This window comes from Mastomys coucha, unplaced genomic scaffold (assembly GCF_008632895.1).
Source record: "Mastomys coucha isolate ucsf_1 unplaced genomic scaffold, UCSF_Mcou_1 pScaffold14, whole genome shotgun sequence".
In the NCBI taxonomy this organism is placed as follows: Eukaryota; Metazoa; Chordata; class Mammalia; order Rodentia; family Muridae; genus Mastomys; species Mastomys coucha.
In genome coordinates this window covers 84,431,150-84,446,839 of record NW_022196896.1, presented here as the reverse complement: position 1 = coordinate 84,446,839, position 15,690 = coordinate 84,431,150, and the positions used below count along the sequence as shown (strand labels likewise).

At 44.2% G+C, this 15,690-nt stretch overlaps 1 protein-coding gene across 3 annotated transcripts in view; it reads right to left on the bottom strand.

The window, feature by feature from the left end:
* The window catches only part of LOC116088454 (aldehyde oxidase 3), an 83,541-nt gene that overhangs the window by 52,533 nt on the left and 15,318 nt on the right, over window positions 1-15,690 (bottom strand). For all 3 annotated transcript variants that reach the window (XR_004117899.1, XM_031367553.1, XM_031367554.1), the window contains 5 exons: window positions 11,438-11,518; window positions 8,332-8,476; window positions 7,280-7,372; window positions 3,615-3,766; window positions 2,650-2,743 (listed from right to left, as the gene is read on the bottom strand). Coding sequence is in view for 2 of the 3 variants with exons in the window: in XM_031367553.1 (XP_031223413.1) it covers window positions 2,650-2,743; window positions 3,615-3,766; window positions 7,280-7,372; window positions 8,332-8,476; window positions 11,438-11,518 (565 nt within the window). In the remaining variant the exon portion in view is untranslated. The remainder of the gene's footprint in view (window positions 1-2,649; window positions 2,744-3,614; window positions 3,767-7,279; window positions 7,373-8,331; window positions 8,477-11,437; window positions 11,519-15,690) is intronic.

Genomic DNA, 15,690 nt, shown 5'->3' with positions numbered 1-15,690 from the left:
CTGGCAAAGCCGGCCTTCTCCCTGTAGCAGCAGGGTCATCCAGTGTGTGGGAAACTCTCTGCCTTGCTTACAGTGTATGACTTATGGGGCAGGCAGAACAACCTGAATCAGTGTGTGTGAGTGATCACTGCGCCAGACGATGTGTGTGGGGGTGTGGGGGGGTGGGAAACATGAATGAGAGAAGACAAGGACCTCACGGGTCTGAAGAGCAATAGGATGTTGCTTGTGAGGATGTTGGATGATAGCAGCCAGGACCATCAACACACAAAGCAGCCATAAATTCATGCCACTATTTCAAACCCAAGTCCTAAAAACACAGACCCAGAAATAAATATTGCGCTCCTAGAGAAAGGCACCTAGGGAAGGTAAAGTAACTGTTTCCTTGTGACATTTTGAGAACTCTTTGGGGAGGTCTTCTTGCTGAGCCTAGGCGAGGGTGAATCTTTGTCCTCTGAAGGCGCTCAGAGGTAATAGCCATTCAGGAGTGAGACTGATGGAAAGGATGGGGTCAAAGTAACGACTATACTTTTTGACCAATAGTCGAGTGAAAATAGACTGATTTTTCTTGTGTAAGCTGTAAACTAGGAAGAATGTTCATTGTCCTTTCTCTTATCACACAGGGACCACTTCCCTGTCCTGTCCTGCTGGAACTTCCTTTTAAAATAAGTTTATTTGACAAGGTCAGCATAAATGATCATTTGTTTAATAGCCCTTGACATCATCCCCTCCTGTGGTTTCTGCTATAGAATTTTCCATAACAGGATCCATGAGGGGTTTGGTGATCCAACTCAATCTTAGAGTGTTTGCCTAACACACTCAAAGCCCTGAGTTTGATCCAACACACACACACACACACACACACACACACACACACACATACACACACACACACACGCATGCACACAATATGCACACACACACACATATACACATAGTACCTGCAATATTATGAACTAGTAAGAAATACATATTTGGCTTCTGCCCTAGTCTCTGACATTAATCTCTAGAGCCCTTGTGAACAGGAGAGCTACAAGGAGTCTGTCTTGCTTTTGAGTTTAGTTTTCAATTCTGTTTGCTGATTTGGAACTCTTAGACCTGTGTTATTTCCTGAGAGGTAAGAGTATTTGACACAGCTTCTAAATTCCCTGCGGTTTCCTGTATGAAAGAAGCAGCATTTTCATTAATGAAGTGACTCTTAGTGGGTACTTGAATGGCCTCAGGATGGGAGCTGGTTGCCAAGGTAACCAAACACGTGATCAGAGGATTGATACTTTAGCAAACATCAGTGGCATCCTCAACCACATCTACCATGAGGCTCTAAAGGTTGGGTCCCGATGGCAGACAACATGGAGGTGACCAGAGGGTGGCAAGCTTGGAGAGGACCTAGAAGCACTAAATCTTTTCCCACAAGCTTTGTCCTGTGTGTGCTTCACTTGCTGCTCATCAGTAACCTTTGCAACATCCCCTATAGCAAATGGGCAAACACAGCCAAGGGTTTGCCTGGGTTTTAGGGAGCCAATGTAGCAAAATAATACAAAGGGTAGGTCCATGGCCCTGACCTCGGTCAGACGTTCCAGAGACCCAAGTCGTGGCTGGGGTCTGAAATGGCAACACTTGTGATCTGACTCCTCAGCATGTGGCATATGATGCTCTACGTACGGTACAGAGTCAGAATCAAGCCAACCTAAGTTAGAGTCTGCTGGGGGCACTGCTTGCTATGTGATCTCTGCGCATGTCTGGAATCTAAAGTGTTCTGTGCCTGTGGTACGTGAGAGTTAAGAAAAAAAAAAGTTTGCTTTTTTCTTTTCTTTAAAGTACTAGAGTTTAGCTTTAAAGGAAGTAAATGGTTGCTTTAGAACCTAAATATATAAGCACAGATGAAGTGAGTCAGCACCAGTTAGAGAACAGGCAGAGCCACCCTGAGAACAAACGCTGCAGTGTACCATTTCCGCCTTGGCAACGTGAGTCAGCTGCAGTGCTTTTGATGATGATCTGCGTCTTGGCGACATTCTCTGCCTCTGTGACAAAGCGTCTACACGAAACATCTTAGCGGGGAAAGGGGTTATTTTGGCTCCCAGCTCAAAGGTCCAGTTCATCATAATGGGAAAACAAGATAGCAGGCGGCTAGAACTATTGCTCTCTTTGCATCTGTAGACAGTCAATAGAGAGCAATGCTTACCTGCTCGGCTAGTTTTCCTCCTTCTGCAGTACAGAACCCAAGCCCAAGGAATGGTGTGGCCCTCTACCAGGGTGGGTCATTCCATTCCAATTAACCTGACCAAGGCAGTCACTCAAAGGCACGCCCGGCTACAGATCTACTCTAGATAATCCCTTACAGATCTTCCTAAAGAGTTGTCTCTTACTGATTATAGATCCTATCAGGTGGCAGTTAGTGTAAATACATAACACAACCAGATAAAAGAAAAATAAATCAAGTAGCGATGGATCTATTGACAATTCTCACTTTCTTGTAAGTATGCTATTTGCTTACTGTCTCCCTGATGCATATGCTTCTAGGTCTTTCTGCAACAAAATGATACATCAGCACTGGGTTAATGGTATAAACAGTCAGATCCCATCACCCCACGTCTCTATGCTTCGTGTCTGGGAAACTGTCACCTGAACTTAGAAAGGAACTCAGTAACTCACCTTTTGAAGCAACATTGAGGATGCAATTGCCTACACCCAAAATAGGGTTGAGGTCAGAGGTCGGCAGTCTACTGATAATATGACCACCTAAGGACTAAAGGAAAGATTAGTAAGCATCTTGGGGCTTTTGTTGTGAGTGCTTAAGTACACTGAGCCTAGTGTTTCTTTCCTTTTTTTTTTTTTTTTTTTTTTTTTTTTTTTTTGTCTTTTAGAGACAGGGTTTCTCTGTGTAGCCTTGGCTGTCCTGGAACTCACTCTGTAGACCAGGCTGGCCTCAAACTCAGAAATCTGCCTGCCTCTGCCTCCCAAGTGCTGGGATTAAAGGCATGTGCCACCACTGCCTGGTGAACCTAGTGTTTCTTTTCAGGATAACTCAGCAATTAGAATAAAACATGCCATCATGGCTCCAGTTTTCTTGCAAAATCTGAAATGTTTCAAGATCTGAAACACAGCAATTACTTATCCTTTAAATTATTTGCAAAACAACAACAACAAACCCTCTCCAAAACAAAAGTAGGAACACAGTGAAAACCATCTCTATTAGGAAAGAGCTCAAGTTGTGATTTATGGATGGGGACATTATTCCACAGTTATGCATGTGAAGCTTGCATGACAGCAGACAAAAAAATAAGGGTTAAATGAAGCCACACAAATTGCGTACAAGTATTGGTGGGAGGTGGGGCTATGAGTGTGGGGCCAGAGAAGCAGACAAGAGGTGTTTGGGGTGATGAAGTTGCTGAGGCTCTTTGGAGTATCCAAGTCATCTTGACGAATTAGGAAGACATCATCCTTGCCCACCAACCTGGTCATCTAAGTGGCTTACTCCACAGGGACCTAGAAGTGGGGAACCTCTCATTCAGCCACGTCGAAAACACAAATGGATACAGCCAGAAACAGAAGTAGTGATCAGTGCTATCTTCCCTCCTTAAAGAGTCCCTACCCAGAGGAAGGCGCAAAGGACCTACAGCCACATTCCTGATCTGCTGTCCAGCCAGGGTCCTCAAGTGCTTCAGGAGAGCGCAGTACATCTGCGTCTTCTCCATGGGGAGCCTGGAGACCACATCAGACAAGACGTTCTTCACCTGCGTCAGGCTGAGGCCAGCGCCCAGTGTCAGCCCTGAGAGAGAGAGAGAGAGAGAGAGAGAGAGAGAGAGAGAGAGAGAGAGAGAGAGAGAGAGAGAGAGAGAGAGGAGAGCTTTGTCAATATTCTGTAAGCTGGGGAATGAGAGGGAAAGGGAGGAAAGACATCGAGTTGATTATGACGCTGCCTTTCCCACTGAGAAAGATTCCACGTGCTCATTAGACCACCTTATACATGTGAAGGAGAAGAGAGAGCAAAAATAATACCTGATCCCTGAAAGGCAACCAAACACACCAGGACAGCCAGTGCTCACTCCCTCACTGAGGGCTGAGGGCTGTCTGCTGCCTTCTTCCTGGTCTCTGACGCAGCATCAGGCGCTGTTTTCTGCCTCCCTGGTGTTCTATATATGCAACCCCCACCTTTGCCATCCGTTGCCTCCCACCTACCTGCTCTCACGTCTGCCTTCCCAAGTTGTTAGCTTCATCAGACTGCCCTGTTACCTGCCCCCTAACATCATGTGCCCTGGTCATAGCTGTGATCTGCCATGTCATTTGTGTGATGTATCCCCTCAGCAGCTGATGTTAAGGGTCAGCGAGGCAGTGTGAAGACCTGCTTCAGACCACTGTATCTCTGATGACTTGCACAACACTTGTTTCCTTGGTTCATTTCAAACCCTTTCCATTTAAAAGTTGAACTTGGATTCCATTCCCTTGTCCACATGTGCCTTCACATTTATTTTTTTCTCCCATTTTCATGTGTGTGTGAGTATATGTGTATGTGTATGCATGTGTATGTGTGTGTGTGTGTGTGTGTGTTTGCATCTGTGCCAGCATATGTGCGCACATATACGATTTTAGGAATGTCTTCTATCAGTTTTCCTCCTTATTTATTGAGGCAGAGTCTCTCAACCAAACCCAGAGCTTGCTGATATGGATAGTCCTGATAACCAGTTTGCTCTGGGGATCTTCTCTTGCTGCCTTCCAAAGTTAGAATTAAAGGCAGGCCATTCATACACCTACTCATGTTTCTGGGAATCCAAACTCTGGTCCTCAGGCTTGTGTGGACCACAAGGGTTTCAACCACTGAGCCATCTCCCCAGCCTTGCTGTTCTCATTTATTCTTTACTAGTAAACCTGCATGGGTCTTTGCGTGATTACTATTCTATCATTCTCTAGTTGGATCATTACCCTAAAAGACGCTATGAATAAATTTCGACCTCCTTCATCCACTACATAACTATTTCTGTGCATCTACTGTGCTCATCATCCTAGGGCCAGGTCTCCTCTTAAATAAGCATTCGGTAGAGAAAGAGAAAATTAGACAAATAATAAACGGTGTGATTTCAGCTACTCTAAGTGCTAGGAAGATGTGGCAGAGGGATTTGCAAGCACCTCCTGGTGATGCTTCTGGGCCTTGTGAAGTACTGCCCTACCAGCAGCCATGCTTAGTAAATCTTGTCAGGACCAGAAATGTTCAGCTAATACACCTCTGGTTTGTACATTACACCCCGTCATGGACTTCCTAGAGAGAAAATTAGAATTTCTAACTGCTTACATTTGGAAGAACACAGATGTTTTAGATTCTGATTTATCAATGTTCATTCAGCAGGGGGAGCTCGTGATCTAGTTTTTGGCATGTTAAGCAAAAGGGCTGTGGAGAGGAGAATCTGAGGTAAGCAGGCTCTTGCCTAACATGGCTTGCTTGCCTCCCTTGAAAAAGGAAGGGTTGCTACAGTTGGTGTTTGTTAATGGGTGTGGCAGAATCTCTGGGCAGAATTCCTTTCAGTAAGGTTTTGATTTGTTTGTCCAGTCAGTTAACTTAGAATACACAGTCCACCTCACAAGTCCAAAGATTCACCCAGAGAGATGAGATCTGTTTACTTGTCTGCCTCTCTACCCCACATGGCTTTTCACCCCACACTGTAAACTCAGGCTATCAGCTTATTTGACCTGCCTTCCTCTGGCTGTGCTTTATCATTGAACAAATAGAGATCCAGGCCACTGGAAATTATAGATCAATGATCTATTTACAATCCAGTGGATGAAAGAAGGCTGGATGTTGAAAGAAGGCTTACTACATGAGGATCCATTCGTTGGCAAGATGAAGACTGACTGAATTGAGTGGTCAGAGACAGGGCTGGGATGTGACTCAGCAGTACTGGAACCAGGGTGAGGATGGCAACCATGACAGACCTAGTGTGTGTGTGCCTGTGTATTGTCCCCAGGTTCCCAGTTACCCCAAGATGATGCTTGCCGGGACCTGTCAGTCAGGTAGGGGTCCCCCCCTCCAGCACAGCACATGCTCTTCTGCTCCTACAAGATGACAAGCAAGTGTGTGTGTGTGTGTGTGTGTGTGAGAGAGAGAGAGACAGAGAGAGAGAGACAGAGAGAGAGAGACAGAGAACAGAGACAGAGAGACAGAGACATTCTACACCTCAGGATGTCCTGGAACTCACTATAGAATAGCCTAGGCTGGCCTCAAATTCATAGAAACCCTCCAATCCCAGTCTCTTAGATGCTGAGATGGCAGATATGAGCTACCAAGTCTGGCTAAAAAACCAACATTAAAAAAAATAAATCCTTCCCTTTATTAAATGTATTTGTTAATAGAAAATACACAAGGTGTTGAGAAGAACACGGACACATACAACTCTCAATCTGACGCTTGTAATTTTGTATCTGGCTTTACACAAACAAATTCTTATTTACCTTTGTATTATTCCTTCCTTAAAGGAACTCCAAGATTACTTTAAATTCAAGTTTTAAAAGCACTGAAAGTGTCATAATCCTAAAATAGCACCATTTTGAAGGCATCTCATAGCTGTGGAAGAAGATTCTGCCGAAGATAAAATATAACTGACTAATGGCACACACAGCATTACATCATCTGATGACTTCCTCTCACATCTGCTGCTTGTGCTATTAACACTGAGGGAAGAAACCATGTCTTTCTTGGGAGACCTTATTGGCTAGCTCACAGCTCTGTGCCTGGCTCATGGGAGAAACGTGATAACTTGAAAATGAATTGAAAAATGAAATGTTTGGAAATGGTTTTATTCTACTTGTACTTTTCATGGACTAGCGTTTACCTAAAGAATTGAGTACTATATTGTGCAGGAGGAACATGGAGCTTCTTGTTGGAGAACTGTAGGCATTCCCTGAAATTGGTTCTGTGGCCATGGAGAAAGAACTGAGGGCAATTACCCGATAGAGTCTGGGGTAGCCATTTTCTCAGCTGCCAGAATGAAGACAACAGGGAAGGTCAAGGAGCGGGGAACTTAGACATAGCAGGGTGAGTGTTTGAGCAAATCAATAAACGTTATTCGAGGCCCGGTTCTCTGCAGAAAAAAAGTTGAATCTCAAGACAGGATGTGCAAATTTTTTCAGGATTTTCTAAATTTAGGACAAATTTAGGACCAATTCTTTACAAAGGATCAATCACAGTTCAGCATTGGAGTGCCGATCGTGATTTCCTTAGTGTCAAGCAACCTTTGCTTTTTTTCCAGCCATTTGCAGCATATGGACCTTCTTAGAATAAATGAGAACATACCTTCCTTTGTATTAGTCACCACAAATAATTCTAAGATCCTTGCAGGAGAGATGATAATTGGATAAGAAACGTCTTTGAACTTCATATCAAGCCCTAAAAGAGAGAAGAATCATCACAATACAGGTATGCTGGTCCTGGTGGCACACACCTATCATCCCAGTGGTGCAGGAGGAAGGCTGCTCACCAAGCCGCTATATCAAAACTTTAAAAGGTGAAGGGGGCTGAGGATATAGCTCAGTTAGCAGAGCGCTTGCCTATCACGGGTGATTTATAGCTCAGGTTCCATCAGGGATAGAGGCGGGGAGGGGAAGGGGAAAGGGGAGAAGGAAGAGGAGGAGGAAGAAGAAGAGGAGAAGAAGGAAGAGGGGGAGAGGGAGGAGGAGAGGGAGGAGAAGGAGGAGGAGGGGAGGGGAGGGGAAGAGAAGGAAGAGCAGGAGGAGAGAAGGGGAAGAGGAGAAGGAAGAGCAGGGGGAGGGGAGGGGAGGGAGAGAGGAAGGGCAAGGAAGGGGAGGGGAAGGGGAAGAGGAGAAGGAAGAGAAAGAGGAAGAGCAGGAGGAAGAGGAATAAGAGGAGGAGAAGGAAGGAGGGAAGGGGAAGGGGGAGGGGGAGAAGGAGGAGGAGGGAAAGGAGGAGGAGGAGGAATACACCTGCTAGATTTCATTTTGCAAGTAAGACTAGGACCTAGAACTCACTGAAATGAAATCATGGGGAGGGAAGCCTCTCTCCTCTCTCCATGGTCCTTACTCAGGCTGGGACTTTCTCATTAAGAAAACGGTCTGTTTTACTATTTATTGGTGCCAGGAAGAAAATGAAAACCTTACCCCCTACACTCCAAATCTAATCACATGCTATAGTTGGGATGAAAGGCCAAAGTACAGTGTGGACCAGGGAAGGCAGCCATGCGACAAGCTGGCTATCAGCCAGGCCAAAGGAAGACACCCTGTAACCAGCGAACCTGCCTTCTCATGAACCCCGTGAGCCAATGCTACAGCTTCTCTTTCTTTCAGTAATCTGGGCACCAATGCGAGAAAGAAGCAGGTCTCATTACCCACCGAGACAGGTGTTGCCAATCACGAGTGGAGCGCTGGGGTATTCCATTTTCAGTTCCAGAAGGTCAGTTAGGGTTCCTGGGGCAATCCAGGTGGTCCTTTCCCCACGAAAGGTCAGAACTGTATTTTGGGAATCCTCTGCCATCCTCTGCAATATTTAAATTCAGACAGTGGTGACGCCAGTGAGAAAACATGCATAGACTTCACAGCTTACTACCGGACAGGCAGAAGCAGTCGATAACAGAACAAAGAAAGAATGTTAAGTCTTCCTAATTAAATTAATTCCTTTGAATATGTTTCTCCTCTCATAGCTTAAAAATGGAATAGATTTCAGCGAAGTCTTAACTTTATAAACAAACAAGACTCTGACATGCAAGGACGAGGGCTGAGATGTCTCATGTCAACCCTTATTCCCAACCAAAGACGTGACCGTAGACTTGAACTACCAATGATGATAGAATATCAACAGAGAATTAAGCCCGTGTGGGCTGAGGGCTACGTGATGTTACTATACAGAGAAGCATGAGGAATACACCACGAGATGGGAGACGCACGTTCTAACCCCAGCTTGGCTAATAAGTATCCAGATCAATTTAGGAAAACTTTGGACCCTCTCTATGCCTGGCTTGATGTGTGTGAAAATTAAGGGTGATATATGAATGTCATTTGGCTCTCAGTGGTCACTAAAATATGGGGTAAAGTGGCTGTCTTAGTGAATAGCAAAAAGAAAAAGAAAAATTCCCCTGCCATCAACCCAGTCAAAACAAAGAATGTCAAGTCAAGTTGGTTAAAGCCAGCAACCTTACACGGATGTTTATGTTTCCCTAGCAAACTGAGCTTTGAAGTTACTGGTGGGATTTTCTCAGACTTTCTTTAGTTTTTCCTTCCATCAATTTCTCTAAAACAAATGGCTGTGATAGGTAGCAACACATTAACATGAGTGAGTGGGAAATAAATATTCATGAGGATAATTTCATGCTCAGTCAAGCAGACTTTTAATTTTACTTTCCTTCCCTTGTCTCTAGTGGACTTTCTGTGCCCGCTGTTTCAATTGGATACAGGAGTCATTTAACATGCTTGTATTTTCTGTCTAAAGTTGATCCTATCCTAGTAAGTCAAATCACATTTGGCATTATTTTACAGTGTGCAGGAAGGAATGAGCAAACACCGTAATTACTCATTTAGTTTTACCAAAGAAAAGAGTGGAATGAGGGCCAAATCAGAGATATGGCCTGGTCAAAGTGACACAGGTGGTTAATGGGAGGAAGACATGGACCCCAGGGCACCAGGTTCCCTGCCTGGGGTCCTCTGAAACTAAGGTTGTGGCATTTGGAAGAAGCCCGGTTTCAACAGTTTTCTCCCAGTTAATATTAAACAAGGCAACCGTATCTCAGGAATGGTTTTGCAGGAATCAAACTACTCCATTGGTCTCAAGTGAGCTTTGATGATATCCTTGCGAAGATATTTTATGGAAACACTCTTGTTCTTTGTGGGAGCATCCGCAGGGCAGATCTTTTGGAATAATTTCTGTGTTTTCATAGGTCATCTCACTGAATAATTCTGTCACCCAGAAATCCTGGCAAAAGGCTGGAAACAAGCTGTCACTGAAGGCGGGTTGGTTAAATGAAATCTCCTTTATCACTGTAAATGTTGCATTAAGTTGTGTGTCTATGTGTTGAGTGGGCAGAAGAATGATGGACAGGTCTTGGGAATGTAGGGAAACTCTGATTGCTAAATGTTTCATATGCTCTCATTGGGTGAAGCAAGCCCTTTGGGAAGTCCGTCCAGAACACATTTTAAGGGTTCCAGGGTTCCAAAGTCAAAACTATTTTATAATGAAGTACAATGGTGATGACTTACCTTCTTCTTACACATTATCTCTTGAGTATATGGTGGAATGTTAAAATACTCCATGGTGTGTGGTCTCACACCTGTCTGCAGCTTGAAGTTGTCTGCAAACCTAATTTCTTTCTCTTAAGCCAGGGTTAAAAAGTTATACAAAATTCCAGAACAATATTACTCCACTGTTACTGATTTTCCTTTGTGGAAAAAAGAATGTTTTTCAAGAGTAATGTTTTATTTATCCTAAAAGGCTTACTCTTGGTGCTAGAAGAATGGTTCAGTGGTTAAGATCACTTATCGCTTTTGTGGAGGACCTAGGTTTGGTTCCTAGCACCCACATCCCCAGGACAGCTAATAATCATCTGTAATTCCAGTTCTAGAAGACCAGACGCCCTCTTCTGGCCTCTGTGGGTACTGCACACATGTGATGTACAGACATACATTTAGGCAAAACATCCATTCACATAAAAATAAAGAAATCTTTATTTTAAAAGTTTTCTTTGGTTACATATTTAAAAATGAATGGATAATTAAAATACTTTTCACTTTAATTTCACACAGAACGAGCATCAATAGCTATGACCCACATAACCAAAAACTCTTTAAGTTGTCAGCAATTTTTAAAGATGTGAGTGGCTCTGAAACCAACCCAATCAAACAAAAACAAAAATAAAGAAAAATAAAAAAGCCATGAAGACCTGTGCAGAGTGACGGTGTCTAGGCTTACAGCTGAGGCAGCACACTATAGGAGACCATCCCGTGGGGGACATTGTCAAAGCTGGAAGCTGCCCTCGGGAACGAGCGGTTTGTATTTTCTGTGTCCTGGGTTTCTAGCTTGGGGATTGATCATTGAGGCTGTGCTCTCAGAAGCTTTTGAAACAAATGCAAAGGAGTCCAAAGGATGCCTAGAGGAATGGTTTGAAACTGTAAATGGAGCATCTAAGTGCCTTGTATCAGAGTAGTTGGTTCCTGAAACAGCCAGCTCAGACCTGCTCTTGTCTGCTCCTAGTCTTCCCCTGAATTTTCTATGAATCCTCACAGGTGTTGAGTTCCAGACCTATGTGCCCTGAATTTAGACTTTGAGAAAGATCAGGGACAAGATGAGCCCTTCCATGGGCAAAGTGCGAAATAAATGAATGCTCTGGAGGGCTGCATAATACAAAGTGACCCAGAGGCATAGACAAAGGCACAACTGAGGATGAGCTGGTGGGTGTGTCCCTTCTCTCACAAGCATCATAAAACCCAATGAACCAGAAGGAGAACAAACCATCAGTTCAGGTGGAAATATAAGCTCCTGAGTTGGATCCAAGGGCTGAAATTCTTCTTTCTCATACAACTTGGTGCAAACCTAAAGAAGATTAAAAAAATGTTTTAGTCTTTGTGGCAAAGGTTGGTAAAGCATTATGGTTCTTAGCCAAGTATTGAATGTCTACTTCCTGTTTGAAAAGCCTGGACTGGGAACTGGGATATAGGACAATGGCAAGAGAGGGCAGGGGAGGGCTGAAGAGGGCAGAGAAGGGTAGAGAAAGAAGAGGACAAGAGAGGGCTGCAGAGGGGAGGAGAGGCAAGAGACAGCTAGGGAAGGCAGGAGAGGTCTGGGTAGGGTAGCAGAAGGGAGCGGAAAGCTCTTACGAGGCTGCTGTGTGTCCAGCCCTGGACTCAGGGTGATAGCTTAGAACTTTGTTGACAGTCGGAATTTTGCAGAGCCAGAGCCAAAATTATGTTAGGCTTTTTGTCTTCTTAATAATAGTCGTTTGTTGCTCACCTTTGTGTCTGACCCGACATCCTGTTGACTACTAGGTTAAACTTTATAATGTATTAAGAAGTACACTAGCTTCCACTGCCCCCAAGATCCATAGCAGAATGTCCCTGCTAACTAAGCCAGTATCCCTATGGTTAGGAAGTGCATATGTCCAGAAATGGCAGTCTTGGCCTGGCTCAAGCCAGACCGAAGAAAGATTTCTGGAGAAGAGATAAAAACCAGCATTTCTCTGGAATCAGTGAAAGGGGTCATTTCCCTTGTCTCTGGCAGAAGAGACATATAGCTTTTCATTGACATATCTGTCCTTGCATGGCAAAGCCCACTGACCCCTGGGCTCCTGCAGTCCCTATTCACAAGTCCCTATTCAAAGCATCAGCCTGACCCTGCTCACCTCGGATCTCCACTCTATAACTTTTCTTTGCCCCTGCGTTCTCCCTTCCCTAGCCCTGGCTGTGGCCAACCTGTCACTTTTTCTCTCTGCTCTTGACTCTCCCAGGTGCCTCTGGATAATTTTTCTCACTTGCTCAGAATAACCCCCATCTCAATCATGGAGTGGCCATTTTCGTGGTTTCTTTACTAAGCCCCTCACAATATAGTTTGTGAATGCAACCAATTAATCTCTCTCTCTCTCTCTCTCTCTCTCTCTCTCTCTCTCTCTCTCTTTCTCTTCCTGCCTCCCTCTCTCTCTCTTCCTGCCTCCCTCTCCCAGGACAGGGTCTTTCTGCAGAATCCTGGCTGTCCCTGAACTCACTGTAGACCAGGCCTTAAACTCAGAGAGCCACCTGCTTCTGCCTCTCAAGTGCTAGGTTAAAGGCAAATGACACCACATCTGGCTATAATTTCCTTTCTCTTTTTTCTTCTTCCTTCCTTCCTTCCTTGCTTCCTTCCTTCCTTGCTTCCTTCCTTCCTTCCTTCCTTCCTTTCTTCTTTCCTTGCTTCCTTTTTTCTTTCTTATGTGACTACAGAATTCTTATCACTGTCAGACTTATTAATGTCTTATTACTGTCACTTATTTGTCAGAACAAGACAAATCTGTATTCTCAGACCATGAACACTTATATTAGGCTCAGAATAAGCTCTTTCTTATTCCCCCTGGGTAGGAGTTGTGATTTGCATTTACAAGGAGTTGTAGAGATCAGATCATCCCATGTAAACTACTCTGTAGTGTGTGTGTGTGTGTGTGGGGGGTCCATTCAGACTGTGCCCTGTCCTGAGTGACTCCACTACATCCTGTTTGTGCATGCAGACACCACCCACTTGCCTAACAGCAAACCAGGAGGCACAGCCTGATAACTTATTCAGGCAAAACAAAAAGCCTGATGGTGAAGATTGGGAGCACATGACGTATTAAAACCATATCAGAAAAATCAAGTTTGAGGACTCATCAAATACACTAGACCAGCCAAGAACTAACCTGGGTCACTGAAAACGAGGGCTCTGATGCTGCCATTGAGGGCCACACTAATCTGTTATTTGGCCATCTAGTGTGTGTGCTTCAAGAAACTGACAGGCAGAGAACTCGATTGTCCCCAGAGCTCCAGTTCAGCATAGTCCCCACTGCTTGGCTGGTCCTCTCCTTGGACTGCCGGATTTGCTGTCAGTCCCCTGCCTGGACCCTACTTGCTTTGAACCTGGCTTGGCTCTACCTCCAGCTGCTCTCTAATTGGGCTCGTAATAACTTACCCAACCACCTGCAATGGCTCTCTGCATCTGAATTAGATGCTGCCTTCAATAAACCCACCCTCCCAAGTTTGTAGCCTCTTTAATTAACCCCTTTGTAGCCATTCTATAACATACACATCTTACAGTATGGAGTGTGTGATTGAGAGTTAAAGTGAGTAGTTGAGGTTGGAATAACACTGCTCTTGCTGGGAGTCACATGACCAAAAGAAACTTGGACTTTGTAAGTTGCAGCCAACAGAGCTGACACCATGCAGTGTGCCCTTATTTCTAAGGTATAGGAAGCACTCAATGTGGCTTCAAGAAGCCCATTCCCACCTACTCTCTGACTATTGTTCACTGGCCCTTTCCCACCAAGTCCGTCCTCAAGAGGCAAGGAGATCCCAGAGTGGGAACATTCCACTCACAGCCAGCAGCCCACTGTCTGCGAGCCACAGGCTTTTGGCACCAGGACCTCAAGATTCCCCAACCCAGAAGCCCCCAATCCACTCTCAGGACCCATGTAGGTCTCTGCTCCATTCCTTTCTCATCAAGAGCAGGAATGCCTGAGTAGTGGCTAAGAGAAAGTGGATTGGGAATGGGTATAATTCTGGGGTGGGGTGTACAGTCTGTGACGCCACTGGTGTGGGATAGAACTGGCCATAGAGAGATGAGAACTGAGCTCTTTGCCTCATGTTCCTGCTCTGGACCTGCAGACAGCAATCACTACCCGCAGGGATATTTGCTGGCTGAAGGGTAAAGAGCCCACGTTGTTCTTTCAAATTTTTCCCTTTCCCTTTTCTCTAGACCAGAAATTAAGTGAACTTGACTTTTAGAGGAAATTGTAATTTTAATGTAACTACTATAATACTCATGGGAATTTCCTTTTGTTTAAACACTTGTGTGTGTGTGTATGTAATTATAATAAAATCATGTTGAACCACTGAAAAGTCTATAGAAACAAAAGAACTTCATAATAGCATTTAGTGCAGAAGTACCTACTATTGTTATGCATATTTTTCTAATTATAATTTCATTTTACATATGTACTTATATTACATATGCATATTTAATGGTATCAAATTCTCGGTTTTTAAATTACTTCACGTTAAAGAGATTATTTTTACTTTAAAATTCTTCAAAGGTTATAGAAAAAGATTCCAAGTTAGTGTAAATTCCAATGATGTGGTTATGTCAGGATAGTCTTAAGTGATCCCCTCTTTCTAGACATTCATGTTAACACTGATCCTTGTTATAAATATAACAATATATTTGTTATATGTATGTTAAATATAAATATAAACATAAACATATGCTGTGGTGCATATCTTTTTCCATAATAAATATTTGACCTACTTCTAATTATTTTCCTGGAGTGAATTTCTAGAAGTAAAATTGCTCAGTCAGAAAGTATGAAAACAGAAATCTAACACACAGATTCTGTTGCCTATCACAATTGGCTAAAAGGGTAATTCTGAATCTCAGTCATTAGGGAAATCAGACATTTAATAAACAACTGCTGTGCATTTGTCTTTGGACTTGGGGCTTCATGAGCCCTTACTCCAAATTGCTTGCAGTGATCACCCAATCAAATTCAAGAGGATGTTAATCTAGAGTGAGGAAGTCACAAAGCTGGGCCAACAGGCCCTGTCTTTCTAAAGACAGCACCCCCCCACACACACATTTGTGCCACCTTTATTATTCATTGTAGCCCAGTTCCAAGGACTCCTTTTCCTCCCTGGTGGACCTGTGTTGGCAGTGACCAAAGGTCAATGGAAAGAAAGAGGGGGAAAGGCCAGGAGAAAGACAGTTGGTTTTAGAGCCTCTGCTTTTTCCTAACATGCAAAAACCTTCTGACTCATGCTGGTGGAATGCGGGTGGAATGTGGGGGAATGGGAGGTGTAGAGGGATAGTGGGTGTTGGGGGATATGGAAGTGCTGGGATGATGTGAGTGAGATGCGGGTGGGATGTGGTGGGATGTGGTGGGATGCAGGTCGGATGTGGTGGGATGTGGGTGGGATATGGGTGGGATATGAGGGAATGGGAGGTGTAGGGGGAATGGTGGGTGTTGGGGGATGTGGAGATGCTGGGGTGATGTG